Here is a 17,320-nt window from a genome sequence, read left to right on the forward strand (position 1 = left end):
GGCCAATTTGGAGCTCTTCGCAATCTCTTTCTGTTTTAACAACCCTGGACAATTTAGCATCATCAGCAAATTTGGCCTCCTCACTGCTCACTCTTAACTCCAAATCATTTATTAGCAAGTCAAAAGACAAAACCCCCACTACTTCTCTCTGTTTGGAGAACTGTCTGTTTATTCCTACACTTTGCTTCCGGCATCTTAACCAATTCTTGATCTGAAAGAGGATCTCTCTTATTCCTTGACTACTAAGCTTTCTCAGGAGTCTTTGGTGAGGTACTTAGTCAAAAGTACAGTGGTACCTCTGGTTAAGAACTTAATTCGTTCTGGAGGTCCGTTCTTAACCTAAAACTGTTCTTAACCTGAGACACCACTTTAGCTAATGGGGCCTCCCGCTGTTGCCGCACCGCCACGGCACAATTTCTGTTCTCATTCTGAAGCAAAGGTCTTAACCCGAGGTACTATTTCTGGGCTAGTGGAGTCTGTAACCTGAAGCGTATGTAACCTGAAGCATCTGTAACCCGAGGTACCACTGTATTTTGGAAGTCCAAGCCAACTGGATCACTGTTATCTAGTCATACCTTGGATGTCGAACAGCTAAGTTGCCGAACGTTTTGGTTCCTGAACAACTGAAAACCGGAAGTGATTGTTCCAATTTTCAAACGATTTTTAGAAGCCAAATGTCTGACACAGCTTCCACGGCTTCCAATTTGAGTGCAGGAAGCTCCTGCAGCCAATCAAAAGCCGTGCCTTGGTTCCAGGAGTTGAATGGACTTCTGGAACGATTAAATTCAAGAACCAAGGTACGACTGTATATGCTTATTGACATTCTCAAAGAATTCCAATAGGTTTGTGAGACAAGACTTTCCCTTGTTCTATATAGTTGGTTATTTTATCTTTAACATTACTTTCCATCAGTTTTCCAGAGACAGATGTTAAGCTAACCAGCCTGTAATTTTCAGGATCCCTGCTGGAACCCTTTTTAAAAAATAAAAAATAAAAAATATTGTGCTACTTTGGCTGCTTTCCAGTCCTCAGGTATGGAGGCTGATCTGAGGGACATTGCAGAACAGGGTTATTTGCTATATAGGAGTGTCTCTCAATGTAGTCAGTTTGAATAAGATAAAATTAGGGTTTTTTGTAATCTGAAATGTTATCAGTAAAGGTATTGCTTTGGGAGAAAATCACTGGTGCCAGAGTAAGACAATAGACTTTTTTATTTTTCTTTCAGCAACCTCCCATTCTGGGTGTAGAATCTGTACAGATTGGGTAGCCTATTCTAGGAACCAAGCCTCATGATAAGCAGCCAATGCTGGGCACTCCTTCAGTGAAAACAGTTTACTCACAATCCTTGCAAAATATACTATGTAGACTGCTGAAAAGTCAATGCTACAGCAACCTTAGAGTATTTATTTTATTGATTGATTGATTGATTGATTGATTGAATTTATATACTGCCTGATGCCCGGAGGTCCCAAAGCAGTTCACAGAATAAATAAGTACCTTGGGACTTGGGTCAGGGACTCAAGGTTTAGGAAGCATATATAAAAACAACAATTGCATTCAACAATACTCGAACTGCCTCTTTTTCAAGCTTCTCATGTAATTCTACTAACAGGCCAACAAAATACTAACAGGTGTACTCACTAACTCTTCAACAAGTTACTAGGTAGGATTCTGCTAGGGCTGCCTGAGTAAACTGAAGTACACACATCTCCCTCTCCTAGGGATCTCAACAGTCAGCTGAAGGAAAGAGATTATAATTATAATTATAATAATTTAACTGGAGATTAACTCCAGTTACAGTGACACAAAAAAGGGAAGATTAACTTGTGTAAAACATTTGCCTCCATACAAATATTTTTGGAGCAATTCTTACTGAGGCATATAGATGAAAATGTTTTAGTGAAAGTGGTCAGCCACAAAACATTTCAGGGAGAACTCACAATTGAGACATTAAATTTCTGGTGGTTTCTGCTCACATGATTGTCCGAGAGAAAAATAATGAAAATGCCAAATCAGTTGCCTTGTTCCCCATCAATGCATACACAGAAGACATTCTGGGAAAGCACCCATTCTCCAACAATGTATTGAGAGACTTCCAGGTGCATCTGTTTCCAGTGGTTTGCAGAAAGCAAATAATGGCAGCAGCAATTAAAACAACTGCTTCTTTTACTGGTAATTGCATTTAGAAACTATTCACTGTAACTGGGCAGTACCTCTGCAACCCACAAAATATCTCAAAACTAAATTCATCAGCTCCTGTTTGTTGAATATGGCCCATTTATACAGAATGCCAAAAATGTTTGCAGCCAAAATATGAGCAGTAACTGAGAAGACAAATGCACAACATCCTAGGCCCAGACAACTGATGACAGTGGTAATTGGATTTAAGATAATCTTAATCCAATATTTTCTATTTATTTTCCTAGTTGTTCTCTACTATCCTTCAAGTTCTAGAAACATTAGCCCAGTTCCTTTGTTTTGAAATGATGGGGGTACATTATCATGATCACTCCAGGACACATCAACAGCTTTACAAAAGAGTTCCCAGGTCTGAAATATTTATCCTTATAGCTACTATAACACAACTATTCAACTCCTGTTTGTGCCTTGTGCTCTGCTATATGTACATGTTAATGCAACTGATTTTTATCTGTCATATTTATTCTTGATGTCTGTTTCTTACAGAAATGCAATACAATGTCTGTGGCTTTGGGATTCCATACTTTTCTTTCATACTCTTGAATTCCAGTTTGCTCACTGTATTCACAGAACCTTATTCAGGAAACACAAGACCACTTTTTGTAAATTGGATTTCTCATGGAAGGATGTTTTCGACTAGCTGATCTATATATTTTTTTATTAAAAAAAGCTTTAAAATTAAATTTTTAATTTTCTCTCTCTGTAAGCTCCTTTGAACATATGCCTTAAGGACGCTACTGCTTTCAACAATCAAATGGGAAATGTTAAATTCCTTCCATAATCAAATTGGGAAAGCATCTAAATCACAACTTACTGAGCATTTCTCCATTGAACACTATCTAAGCAGAGAAATCTAGAGATATTGGCATGAAAACAAGTTGAAATTCAGGTTTAAGGAACCTAAAACACAAACAGGATTAATAGCATGCCTAGGTAAAGCAATATTGTGGAGCAGGGGGAAAGAGGAAAGGATATAAACCCATGAAACTAGTGACATTTATTTGCCTGGACAGTCCAATGTCACATATCTAAATGCACATTTGTACCGGATTCACATTGGACCTGACTACAACACCATGTAGGGCAACCTTCAGCAGTGGCCTTCAGATGCGGGTCAGCACAGCCTCAAAATGCATTTTCCAGCTGAGGGCACCTGTTTGTTTTTGTTCTAAACCCATGCTTTCAGAATAGCTCAAAAAAAACAAGCTAGGAAATGTAGAAAACCACACATAGGATTCCTTAGTTCCTCCCTCTCCTAGAAAAGGATAAAAGGCTCAGCCAGTCTCACATGAGTCATCATAATACATTCACACACACACACACACACACGTACTTCACTCATCACAGGTTTGCATTTGATGGAAGTCTTCTAATCAAAGTTGGTTTTATTATAAGATACAAATCAGTCATTCTATTACTTGGTACTGAATGATTCTTCCCCTCATTCAGAAAGGTCAATGGGATTGTTTAAGGCTCCTGGAAACAGCTAGTTAATTACCTTTCGCTTCACATCTATAAACTGTGAAAACATAAGAGACCAGTAGAAGGCCAGTTGCACAAAATAGTAGTAGTAAAGGCTGGATGATAGGGGCTGAAAAACAGAAAGAAAGTCTTGTTTAGAAACAGCATGCAACATATGCATTAAGAGCTACTTAAAGCAGGAATGGTTAACCTGTGGCCATCCATATGCTGTTGGATTCCAATGCCCATCAGCTCCCAAGAGTTAGGGATGATGGGAGCTGTAGTCCATCAACATCTGGAGGGCCACAGGTTCCCCACCCCGATTTAAATACTTAAAACCACTGATAGGGAATTGAGTCCAGCCAGAGAGCCAGATCCTGATGTCCCCCAACCCCAAGGATGTAATTGACTTATAGCTGAGACCACTCACCTATCAATCTTCTGATGTCATCATGACCCCAGGTGAAGCATCCCTTTGCCTGTGCAATTTTATTTCAAAAAGTGCAAGCGAATGGAATGTTTCTCTGCAGGGCTTGTAAACCAATAGGCATGCGTTGCATTGGCAAGGGATTGGGTGCTCAACCTTGACTGGGGGCTCCAAAGTGCAGCCCATCTCAGCAGGGTTTGCTATCACTGTCAATCGACTGATTGAAGCTGACAACAAGGCTTGCTTGCCAAAAAGCAATCAGGAGCACACTTGTCCGTTCTCTATTGCTCCTTTGTACCTGAATCTTTGCCTGTCCACAACTGGTGTCACATGTGACATCAGGTGTGGGGCAGGTAGGTGTAGTTTAGGGGAAACAACTTTGCAGGACAATCTGGGACCACTTTCTAGCCTAATTTGACCTGCAGGAGAATTAGAGGTTCTCCACTGCTGGCTTAAACAGGTAAGTGTTTATGTCCTACCATCCTGTAAAATGATAACCTACCGTATTTTTCGCTCTATAACACGCAGTTTTTTCCTCCTGGAAAGTAAGGGGAAACGTCTGTGCGTGTTATGGAGCGAATGCCTGCAGATGGCAGGGGAATCCGCTGCAGTTGTGAGCAGTCCGTGGCTCTCTTTGAAACTGCAAAGCGGGTGTAAGCGGCTCCTGTCAGCGAGCCGAGCCAGGGAGGAGGGAGAGAAGCAGATCGGGGTTGGATCGGGGATGGTTTCTTTAAAACAACCCCGTGCTCGATGTCCCTCTGTCTTCTCCAGTGAGCTGCTAAGTAGCAGCAAAGCTTTTCAGCCAGCCGAGCCGGGGAGGAGGGAGAGAAGCAGATCGGGGTTGGATCGGGGATGGTTTCTTTAAAACAACCCCGTGCTCGATGTCCCTCTGTCTTCTCCAGTGAGCTGCTAAGTAGCAGCAAAGCTTTTCAGCCAGCCGAGCCAGGGAGGAGGGAGAGAAGCAGATCGGGGTTGGATCGGGGATGGTTTCTTTAAAACAACCCCGTGCTCGATGTCCCTCTGTCTTCTCCAGTGAGCTGCTAAGTAGCAGCAAAGCTTTTCAGCCAGCCGAGCCAGGGAGGAGGGAGAGAAACAGATCGGGGTTGGATCGGGGATGGTTTCTTTAAAACAACCCCGTGCTCTATGTCCCTGCCTGCAGTTTTTTGCTGTCCGATTTTGGATCAGCCACTGTAGGGGCTGTGTGTGTGTGTGTGCTTGAGCTATCTTTCTCCTCCTCCTCCTTCCTGTTCACTCTCCCAGCTCCCCTGTGCTCTCCTGCGACTTTAGATTGATACTGTGTGTGTGTGTTAGAGAGAGAGAGGGGGGGATCGTTCTCCTTCTCTTGCTTCCCACTCCCAGCGCCCCTGCCTCTCCTGCGACTTTAGGATTGATACTCTGTGTGTGTGAGAGAGGGGGGGGGGATCGTTCTCCTTCTCTTGCTTCCCACTCCCAGCGCCCCTGCCTCTCCTGCGACTTTAGGATTGATACTCTGTGTGTCTGTGTGTGAGAGAGAGAGGGGGGGATCGTTCTCCTTCTCTTGCTTCCCACTCCCAGCGCCCCTGCCTCTCCTGCGACTTAAGGATTGATACTGTGTGTGTGAGAGAGAGAGAGGGGGGGGGGATCGTTCTCCTTCTCTTGCTTCCCACTCCCAGCGCCCCTGCCTCTCCTGCGACTTTAGGATTGATACTCTGTGTGTGTGTGTGTGAGAGAGAGAGGGGGGGGGATCGTTCTCCTTCTCTTGCTTCCCACTCCCAGCGCCCCTGCCTCTCCTGCGACTTTAGGATTGATACTCTGTGTGTCTGTGTGTGAGAGAGGGATTGTTCTCCTCCTCCTGCTTCCTGTTCACTCCCCCAGCGCCCCTGCGACTTTAGGGCGACTTTAGCGTGGATCCACATGGATCCTCAGGATTTTTGCATTGGGCTACGCCAAACTCACCGTCAGATCACATGTCTGTGGCCACAGCATGAACCACAAAAATCATACATCCACTGTTTTGTTTAGAATATTTTTTTCTTGTTTTCCTCCTCTAAAAACTACATGCGTGTTATGGTCTGGTGCGTGTTATAGAGCGAAAAATACGGTAAGTGTTAAATATTGTAATTACAAAGAAACCTATCCTCCCTTCTTTCGGTTCTTCCCACTTCCTCCCACAGAGCTGCTATTATGTGTGGTTTTTTAAGTGAGATCTGATGGCAGATATCCCAAAATCACACCCAATTGTACCCTTATATAAACTGAACAGCTGTCATTTGCACTTAAGGATAACATTAGGGTGGCAGCACAAACTCCCACACTACTTGAAACCTGGTGGCCTGACCACACCAAAATGCCCCATGAGAAAAAGCAACACTTCCTTCTCCTGGTCATAGTTCTTAGCTTTCAGGGAAAGGGCAATATTTCTGATACCCCACTCCCAAAATCTCAATGAGGGGTAACAAGCTAAGGACTGGGGGAAGACAAGTAGATTGGTTGGAGAAAAGACTAGAACTGTCTATTCCCCAGGCTGCAAAACTTGACAGGCCTTTAGCTAACTATTAAAAAGTGTGTCTTCCATTTAGCAGGTGTCTACAAAGAAAAGGCCACAGATTACTTGCCATGTGTGCTTTTGAAATACATGTTACTTAGACACAGCAATTTTAAAAGAGGAGGATCAAAGAAGAATTCAGCATTACCATCCAAGTATCATGTAAAAAACAAAAAAAAACAAAACTAGAGAGCAATCAGCCTGTACTGTTTGGAGCCTCAAACCCATAAAAAAGCACTTTTTTGATAGATCAGCAGCAAGACAAAAACTTAGGTGAGTTCAGATGCAGAGAGTGTTTATTTAGCAACTGGATGGTTTTCAGCACACAGTTTTTCTCACTAGTTTTCAATCTACAGTGGTGCCTCGCAAGACGGAAAACTCGCTAGATGAAAGAGTTTTCCGTTTTGGAGGTGCTTCGCAAAATGAATTTCCTATGGGCTCGCTTCGCAAGACGACAATGTCTTGCGAGTTCCTGCTGGGTTTTTTCCCTCCCCCCCTTTTTCTAAGCCGCTAAGCCGCTTATCAGCTGATCTGATCTGCAGATAAGCCGCTAAAAGCCGCTAATAGCGCTAATCCGCTAATGGGCTTGCTTCGCAAGACGAAAAAACCGCTAAATGAAGAGAATCACAGAACGGATTCTTTTCGTCTAGCGAGGCACCACTGTATCTACATAATGACTGCAGGACTAAAAGAAGGTCTACACCACACAGAGAACTGCCACTATAAATCTCTCCCTATTGCATCATTCCAGCTATTTTGTATTCCCTCATTCCTTACATTTAGCACTAAAGCATCAAACACATTCTAAGTAAAGTATGCCCATTATCTCCTACACAGACCAGATCATTAAAAGGCAGACAGAAAGGCACGCTAGTGGAATGTGTAGCAAAGCATAATATGCCCATTTGCTCTAAGAATTACGTTTTTCTTGACATATCTGCAAATTCACTTTGAAACACAACCAGGCACACGTACTGCAATCCGTCACCTTTGATTTACCAGCGCTCCAAGTTAAGCTCTAACATGTGAAAATATATTTGCAAGAACAGGATGCTTATTTTGACAGACACAGCTCTTCCACAGGTTACTTCCCTCAAAGTTGACAGATAAGCTGTTTCAAATGAGGGAACTTTGTATATATATCAGTACTTCCAGTGGCAAACTGGTTCAAGAGGAAAGTGATCAGTCAAAGGCTGAACGACTTCAGGAAATGATACCTAACACTGTTACAAGCTTTTATTAGTAAAGACACCACATACCTGAAAAGGGTAGTTGTACCAGCATTGTCGAGTATCCCAAAACCAGGGTGCCTAGATTAAAAAATAGTAATAATGAATGAATGAAAGATACTAGAAAACTGTACAACTAGAACATGTAGATACGGGATCCCTTATATTGAGGGGGAAATTGCTCAATACAAGCAACCATAGATTGTAAGACAGGGATCAACACCCTTTTCAAGAGACAACAAACAAAAGGCATCACAAATCATGAACTGGTCTTTCTGGTTCTGGAGTCAAAAAGGGAAAGTTGCAGCATTCCTGAGATGAAGAGTGATATAAAGGCTACCTTTCCTGTTCTGCCATGATAGAATTGAAGGAATAACTGACCACCCAAATAAGAATGTTAAGGAAGTCCCCAAGGACCAAATGAATCTTTTAATTTAATTCCACCGAATATATATTGATTATTATGCAACATACTCACCAACCAAAGAATTCTGAGTCCATACGTAAATATACAGATAGAAAATGCAAGCCTCCACCTGGAAGTGAAAAAGTAAGAATCAAATATATGGTACAAATATATTGATGTTGTAAAGCACCAACCAGGGGAAATCCAAAATTAACTCGAACATGTTTTAGAGACTTAACATAATATAATTTAGATCTGTAAAATATCCGTAGGAGACTTTGATATACACAACTATGCTAGCCCCACAATAAGAGGAAAAAGCATATGCATGGACACTAAGGTTGTCTGGTATAACCTCAAAATGTGAGTTCCTGAATGTATCTTGACCCCCCAATAATTCTTCCAGGTTGGGCATTCACTTCAGACAACTGCAGACACTTCAGACAAACTTCTTTTGGAGGAGGAGATGCTGCAACAGGGACAGGATCGCATGAATCACAGCAACGCCCTACTCACAAGTAACATGGGAATGGGGCTTACGATTAAGCAGCTTCCAATTTAGAGTATAAACCAAAGACAGACAGATGTCAAATGAGATTCCCACTCACCTAAAGCAAATATCTTGGGGAAGAAGCCACTGAGGAAGAGAGGTAGAAGTCACAGAAGTAGCAGGCAGGAAGGCAAAGATGCTCAGATACTATAGTGATAGAGGTCATGCAGAAAAGGGTAAGAAAATAAATTTAAGTGGGAATGAAAAGAAATGAGGGCCCAGGAAAAATTCAAGTGCATGCAATGGAAAGTAACTTCAAAGGATAAAATATAGCTTGCATAAAGATTAAAAATTATAGCTATCTGCTCTACAGTCCAAACTAAAGGTGAAAGAGCTATTTTACCACACTGAAACACAAATAGTGGTGAAACACCCAAATATATCTCCTGGTACAAATAAAAAAAAACAAGTGTTGTATCCAGCTAAATCATTGCACACATGGAAAGACTTCCACAAGTGCAAGTGAACTTCCTTTCTCTGTCCTTCTCCATGCATCCCCCAAATCTGCTCTGGGGATTCCCTCTAGCCCTCTAGAGCAGATTTGAGGGTGATACTGAAGGCACACAAGGGGAAGAAGGAGCAGTTGCAACTGAACTTGTAGTTGTCGTTCCATGCAACAACCATTTAGTTGGATATAACCTTAAAAGAATTTTCAGTAATGCCTATTGCTGAATAGCCATCTGTTTTACAAGAATGCCTTTCTTCAAAATTTCAGAGACCACAAGATGTCAACTTTAAAACAAAACAATTGGAGCTGTAAGAGGTGAACTACACACAAACCTACATGCTCTCACAGAATTTCACATGAGTGCTTGGTTTATCTTGGTTCCTTCGATGACGAAACCAGCGCTGGATTTTTCGGACATCCCAATCTAGTTGTTTTGACAAGCCCTCTAATCTTCTTGCATCTGGAAACTAGAAAGTAATCAAACACATACTCCTTAGCTACCTTCCAAAACAGACTCTTCCCATTATCGCCCAATTATTCTTCGATCTGCTGCATATTATACAAAATTGTACCGACAACGTTTTGCTAGAAAAAGTAACACTGGTTAAATAATCAGTTCAAGAAACAAATTATTAGAAGAAATATACATAAAGATCAAATATGATAATATAAAATAGTGTGGATGCAAGATGCCATGAAAAACAAATTCCAAAGAAATAACACATACCCACACAAAACCAAAGTGTGTAAGCTTAACACACCAGTAGGGGATTACACTGCATTTTTACATTTTGGGTTATTCTACTGACTGCTTGCAGTACTTTCCTTATCTTTTTCAAAAAGATGACAATACTACCAGAGATTTCTTCCCTTCAGCCACACGCATCTGTGCAGAAAGTTCCTACTCATCACCTGGAATTCTGGCAGCAAAACAGGATTTGATGCCAGGCTAGTTTCACCAAAACTAGTTTTCCATTCAAGTGCTTTCAAAACTACGCCTACATTTGCCTTTAATAATAATAATAATAATAATAATAATAATAATAATAATAATATAATTTTTATTTATAACCCACCCTCCCCAGCCAAGGCGGCGAACAAGCAATAATAAAAACAAGTTGAATTAATACAACTTAAAAATAAGATTAAAATACAACATTAAAATATTGAAACGTTAAAATATTAAAATGCAGCCTCATCACAGGAGGAGAAAGGAAAAGAAAAAAGAAAGAAAGAGGGGGAGGGAATCAAATTGGCTCCAAGCCAAAGGCCAGGCGGAACAACTCTGTCTTACAGACCCTGCGGAAAGAAATCAGATCCTGCAGGGCCCTGGTCTCATGAGGCAGAGCATTCCACCAGGCCGGAGCCAGTGTTGAAAAGGCCCTGGCTCTGGTTGAAGCTAATCTAACTTCCTCCCGGGACCACTAGGGTGTTGCTATTTATGGACCTTGAGGCTCTTCGTGGGGCATACCGGGAGAGGCGGTCCCGTAGGTACGAGGGTCCTAGGCCATGAAGGGCGTTAAAGGTCAAAACCAGCACCTTAAATCTGACCCTGTACTCCACCGGGAGCCAGTGCAGCTGGAAAAGCACTGGGTCAATATGCTCCCATGGCAGAGACCCCGTGAGGAGCCTCGCTGCTGTATTCTGCACCCGCTGGAGTTTCTGGGACAGCTTCCAAGGGCAGCCCCGCATAGAGCGAATTACAGTAGTCAAGCCTGGAGGTGACCGTCGCATGGATCACTGTGGCCAGGCCGGGGCGGGAAAGGTAAGGGACCAACTGCTTGATGTGGCGAAGGTGGAAAACTGTCGCCTTGGCTGTTGCTGTAACCTGCGCCTCCATGGAAAGGGAGGCGTCAAGGATTACACCCAAACTCTTAACGGAAGGCAATGGCACTAATTGGGCCCCTGCAAGAGAAGGGAGTTGGTCTCTCATCCCCATGCCATCCCGACCCAGCCATAGGACCTCTGTCTTCGAAGGATTTAGTTTCAATCGGCTCCCACGAAACCATCCAGCCACAGCTTCCAAGCATCTGGTCAGTGTGTCCGGGGCCGAGTCGGTGTGGCCATCCATCAGCAGACAGAGCTAACAAAAGTAGCCAAGGTGAACAGAGCACGACAGGGATATTCTTACAATAGAGTATTTGATATAAATTAAAAGCAGCAGTAGGGAGTTAAAAGCATTCAACAGAAATAAGAAGTCAGCCTCCAGGATCCATCCCGTGAAGAATAAAACAGAAATAAATCCATAGTTTCTTGGAAATATGCCTGTTTCAGCATAGGTAAGGTTTTTTGGGGGGTGAATTATTGTCAAACCTTCATTCCTAGTTCTGCTAAAGGTTAGTCTTCTGTTAAATGCTGTTGCAAATACAGTAGTCCTTTTATCTAGGGGTACGTACCACCAGCACCTCCCCCCCCAATGTTAAATCTGAGACACTTTCTCTAACAACTTAATGGTGAGTATCAACATCCCTTTTTCTAAAAAGAAAACGAAAACACTGGTTGCATCCATTATTGTCTACATATCAATGTTCTGAGAAACCCAGACAGTAGGAAAATAACTCAACAGATTAGCCTAGTAGTGACAGTAAGAAAAGAAGTAATTTTCTTCAGAGAAAAACTGAGAACTATGGAGGAAATGACATGATCAGTTATCTTCAACAGTACCTTGCCTGGTTTCTGTTCAAACCTTATACAGAATTATAGTCTGAGTACTAGATGTACGCACTCAACACACACAATGGAAGTGGGGAGTAGACAGCAACACATACAAAACAATGTAAAGAACACATGTAGCCAGATTTTATGGTTATGTGTAGCTAGATCAGGGGTCAGCAAACTTTTTCAGCAGGGGGCCGGTCCACTGTCCCTCAGACCTTGTGGGGGGCCAGACTATATTTGGGTGGGGAATGAATGAATTCCTATGCCCCACAAATAATCCAGAGATGCATTTTAAATAAAAGCACACATTCTACTTATGTAAAAACATGCTGATGACCATCCGCAGGCCAGATTTAGAAGGCGATTGGGCCGGATCCAGCCTCCGGGCCTTAGTTTGCCTACCCATGAGCTAGATGTTCACTATAGTAGTGAAAAGTTTATTTTCCCTGGAAAACGACAGAACTGGAAAGAAAGAGCATTTTTTTAAATTTAATAATATTTATATCCCCCATGCCTCCAAGGAGCTCAAGGTTGTATGTATGGTTCTTATAACCACTACTCATTCTATTGCATTCAAACAAAAATTTGAAGCATCACTCACCTTAGTGATAGATGTAAACACCTTTTCTAGAATTGCATTGGGTTGAGCTGTGCGAGGTTCAGAGTTTTGAATGTTAAGAAGTGCAGCACATGGTCTTGCAATAAATCTGGAGGGAAAATCCCAAAGATGTAACAAATGAACACAGAGAAAAATAACCCAGAATATGAAAATCCCAAATATACCGCAACTTCAGTCACATTTTTCTGCCCTGCGTATGGTCATGCACACAAAAGACCACTCACATAAAAGAAGAATTCTATTTAAATTTCAGCGAAGTGCAAGCTTGTTTTACTTCACACTTCTGTTTGATACGGCAACAGAAAAAGGTTTCCTTAGTTTCCCCATATGTATTTTCATGATATATATAAAAAATAACTGGCCAGTTTAGCAAAATGATGAAAAGCAATGGGAGGATTTTAAAATTAATTATTAGACATTACCAGAAGGACCTGCAACAAAATGCTGCAGTTTGAATTCATTTTGTTCTGTAACCGCCCCCCCTTTCAACCCAACTTCCAACAGTCAACGTCTTCTGAGCATCCCACTAGGCTATTTCTGTATATTTTTGCCCTTCTTTTGTGCCCCCCACAGCCCCAACCCAAATACTGATTTTACTTCTGCAAACACAGGGGTTCACCTCTCTCTTGCTCATGAGTGTTTTTGTTTCAGCTACATAAGTGCAGGGACTCTTCCCTAAAGATCAGAAATAGAATATAAGATGACAAGTGATATGATGAATGTTTCTACAAAGTGTCAGAAATTTAAGAACCCAGACCAGCTTGGACCCAGTAGCAATCTTTGCCACCAGTGACTTGGTCGTAAAAGCTCTAGAAATAATGTTTAGAGGACCGCCTTTTAAACTCTCTTTTGTTTGAGGACCCCCATATGCTAATTGTTGTAATCTCAGGCTCCATTAATTGAGAAAAAAATGTAAGACACATATTTTGCAGATGACACAACTGTGATTGGGCTCATCTCTGAAAGGGAGGGTGAAACGGATTATAGAGATGAGGTGGAGTGGCTGACAGAGTGGTGCAGAGCTAACAACTTGCTCATAAATACAAGGAAGACAAAGGAGCTTGTGGTGGTCTTCAGGAGACAGAAGAGCAACGTCCAGCCACTTTTGATTGATGGGGTCTGTGTGGAGAGGGTAACAACGTTCAGATTTTTGGGCATTGAATTACAAGAGGATCTGTCCTGGAGTGTCAACACAAGGGGGCTTGTGAAGAAGGCGCAGCAGAGACTGTACTTTTTGAGAATACTAAGGAAAAACCATCTTCCGCAGAAACTGCTGCTTGCCTTCTATCACTGTGCCATTGAGAGCGTGCTCACTTATGGCTTATGTGTGTGGTACGGAAGCTGTACTGGCCAGGACAAGATGGGGTTGTGCAGGGTTGTTAAGGCAGCAGAGAGCATTGTTGGCTGCCCACTCTCCACCTTAGAGCAGATTTATGCCACAAGGTGCCATAGGAAGGCACTGGACATAGTAAAAGATCCATCGCATCCTGGTCACTGTCTCTTCGAGCTCTTGCCGTCGGGACGGAGATACAGGTCGATGAAGACAAGAACGAGTCGTCTTAAGAACAGCTTCTTCTCCAGAGCGATCTCGGCCCTGAATGGGAAGCCCAGACTTTGAAAGTCATCTAATCTCCCTTGCTGTATTATATTGTATTGTTTAATTAGTGTTTTTATGGAGCAGTCAAGTAATTTCGTTGTCCCCGAAGGGGGCAATGACAATAAAGATATTCTTATTCTTATTCTTCTTATTTTTGAATGTCTCAAAAAAATTGTGGGTTTCTTTTGTCACACAGTAATCTCAGTTGCTAAAAACTGTAAGGGGGGGAGTGCTCTTGTTGTTTGGTTCTGCTTGCAGGTTCCCCACAAGGACCTGTGTCAACAGGATGCTGATCTGGGTGGGTCACTGACCTGATCCAGCATCTTCTTACTTCTATATAGAATTTTCAATATTGTACAAGTCACAGACAAATTTGGGCCAGATAGATACTACTCTGGCTGTCTTCCTCATTCATATAAACACTCTCTGAACACAATATGCAATCATACCCTGAGCATCTCAATATGCTCATTAAGATAGGTGAAGTTTTTAGAACACAAATTTCATGCCCACTCCTTCCCTTGCATAATACCTAATGTATGGGAGGAAAAAAGAAAACATTCTTTTGAAAAGAATTCTGCAGTCTAGTACTGTAGTGCAAGTACTCAAAGCACAGATCCACAGCCAGAGGTACTGGAGCCCATTTCCAAAGAGATGTTTAAGAAAGGAACGTGAGGGCCATTTCAAACATTACATTTCTGGCAGATTAACCTGTGCTAGGGTGAGGGGCGGTACATCGATAACGGGTGGTTTTAAGTTCCAGTTAAACAGATCAGAAACTGCTTTAGGGATCAGCTCAAACAAATCTGACACAAGCAAGAGGCAAATGCTTACTGATGTAAATGTTCCATGCTTCCCCGGACATACTTAAATGCACTTATCATGGGTACTGGCACATTTGTGTAGAACTAGCATGCCAGCATGTACCTATAGGTAGGTTGTGGAACTCCTCCCCACAGATGTGCATCTGGCAACTTCACTATACAGTGGTGCCTCGCAAGACAAAATTAATTCGTTCCGCGAGTTTTGTCGTCTTGCAGTTTTTTTCGTCTTGCGAAGCACGGTGTCGGGAAAGTTTTGGAAAAGCTTCAAAAATCACCAAAGTCTTTAAAAACCTCAAAAAAGGCTACCACACCGCGTTCTATGAGTTGCTCCTCGAAGTCAAGTCGCAACTGTATTAACGGTGTTAAGAAAAAGGAAACAAACTTGCAAGACGTTTCCGTCTTGCAAAGCAAGCCCATATGGAAAATTGTCTTGCGAAGCAGCTCAAAAAACAAAAAACCCTTTCGTCTAGCGAGTTTTTTGTCTTGCGAGGCATTCATCTTGCGAGGTACCACTGTACAGTTTTTGGCAAAGAGAGAGACAGAGAACCAGACAGAGAAAGAGCACTCTTTACCTTAGGCTTTAAAACCTGGTAAATATATTTTCAAGACCCACTCTATATTTCTGATTGTACATTTTTAATACTTTACTGTCAAACCTCGGAAGTCGCACATAATCTGTTCCAGAAGACAGTTCGACTTCCGAGGTGCAGCTTCTGATTGGTTCTTGCACTCATCGGAAGCCACGTCAGATGTTCGTCTTTCGAGGAATGTTTGAAAATTGGAGCATTTACTTCCGGGTTTTCAACATTCGGGAGCCGAAATGTTTGGCAACGGAGCAGTTCGAGAACCGAGGTTTGACTGTATTTAGCATTGTTGTAGCCCACTCTGGGACATTGTGGGTGAAGGGGAGATAATAAACTAAATTAGAAGACAAAACAGCAGCAGCTACACTGAAGATGCAGCTACATCATACACTTGGTTAATATATTTGAATGTGAAAGGCAGTGCATGAAGGTTTCCATGGCTTTTACTATAACTCATAAGAATATACAGGGATGCGGGTGGCGCTGTGGTCTAAACCACAGAGCCTAGGGCTTGCCAATCAGAAGGTCGGCGGTTCGAATACCCGCAACGGGGTGAGCTCCCGTTGCTTGGTCCCTGCTCCTGCCAACGTAGAAGTTCGAAAGCACGTCAAAGTGCAAGTAGATACCGCTCCGGTGGAAGGTAAACAGTGTTTCTGTGCGCTGCTCTGGTTCACCAGAAGCGGCTTAGTCATGCTGGCCACATGACCCAGAAGCTGTATGCCAGCTCCCTCGGCCAGTAAAGCGAGATGAGCGCCCCAACCCCAGAGCTGTATGCCAGCTCCCTCGGCCAGTAAAGAGAGATGAGTGCTGCAACCCCAGAGCTGTCAGCGACTGGACCTGACAGTCAGGGGTCCCTTTACCTTTATAAGAAGATACGAAGAGCCTGCTGGACCATGCCAGTGACCCATCTAGTCCTATTCAGAAAGCTACAACCAAAACATGAGTACAACAGCACTCTCCTCTCCCCTCCTGTAGTTTCCAGCAAATGGTATTCAGAAGCATTACTGCCACCAGTGGTGGAGCAGAGCAGTCATCACATGTAGTAGCCTTTGATAGCTATCTCCATGAATTTGTCTAATTCTCTTTTCAAGTGAGTGTTCCGGTTTTCGAACGATTTTCGGAAGCTGAACGTCCGACACGGCTTCCGCAGCTTCTGATTGAGTGCAGGAAGCTCCTGCAGCCTATCGGAAGCCGTGACTTGGCTTTTGAATGGTTCTGTGAGTCGAACAGACTATGCATTAAATTGACAAGCAAGGTACAACTGTACACCTGTTTTAGGCCTAAGTACACTGGTTCTGTAGTTCATCTCTATGTCACCAAGTTTATCAAGCAGCCCAAACCAATTACACATTACACTAGTTTGCCAAACTTAGACCATAATTTTCTACACAAAAACTAGAACATAGCCTACAGCATAAACAACAACACATTTCCTTTCTATAGGGCTGTATGTTTGCAGGCACCTCAATTCAAAAGTGCAGGATTCCTCTTTTTATAATGGGTAATGGAAATGGGCGACAGAAGAGGGTGAAGAAATTCATTTAAGAAGTGCACTGATCGCCAAAGATTTCATAGCTGCCATTTAGCAAACCGATCCAAGTACAGTAGATGAATCTGCACTCATCAGTCTTTCCTAACAATGGAAGTCACCCAGCTGTGGGCATATTTTATTAGATGAAAAGTTTGTTAAACCCACATATCAATTACCTATTACATTTTCAGCAGTTACCAGCTCAATTCATATTACACCACACCAGGCAGAGTGCCTGTGTCTCCAGTATGGAAGAGAACAAA

General features: G+C 42.6%; 1 protein-coding gene across 2 annotated transcripts in view; it reads right to left on the reverse strand.

The window, feature by feature from the left end:
• The window catches only part of CERS5 (ceramide synthase 5), a 38,894-nt gene that overhangs the window by 10,318 nt on the left and 11,256 nt on the right, over positions 1-17,320 (reverse strand). For both annotated transcript variants that reach the window (XR_014522649.1, XM_083490345.1), the window contains exons 2-6: positions 12,504-12,609; positions 9,581-9,711; positions 8,319-8,376; positions 7,871-7,921; positions 3,698-3,790 (exon numbers count right to left, since the gene is read on the reverse strand). Coding sequence is in view for 1 of the 2 variants with exons in the window: in XM_083490345.1 (XP_083346471.1) it covers positions 3,698-3,790; positions 7,871-7,921; positions 8,319-8,376; positions 9,581-9,711; positions 12,504-12,609 (439 nt within the window). In the remaining variant the exon portion in view is untranslated. The remainder of the gene's footprint in view (positions 1-3,697; positions 3,791-7,870; positions 7,922-8,318; positions 8,377-9,580; positions 9,712-12,503; positions 12,610-17,320) is intronic.

Source organism: Podarcis liolepis (genome assembly GCF_965112155.1).
Source record: "Podarcis liolepis genome assembly, chromosome: 2".
NCBI lineage: Eukaryota > Metazoa > Chordata > Lepidosauria > Squamata > Lacertidae > Podarcis > Podarcis liolepis.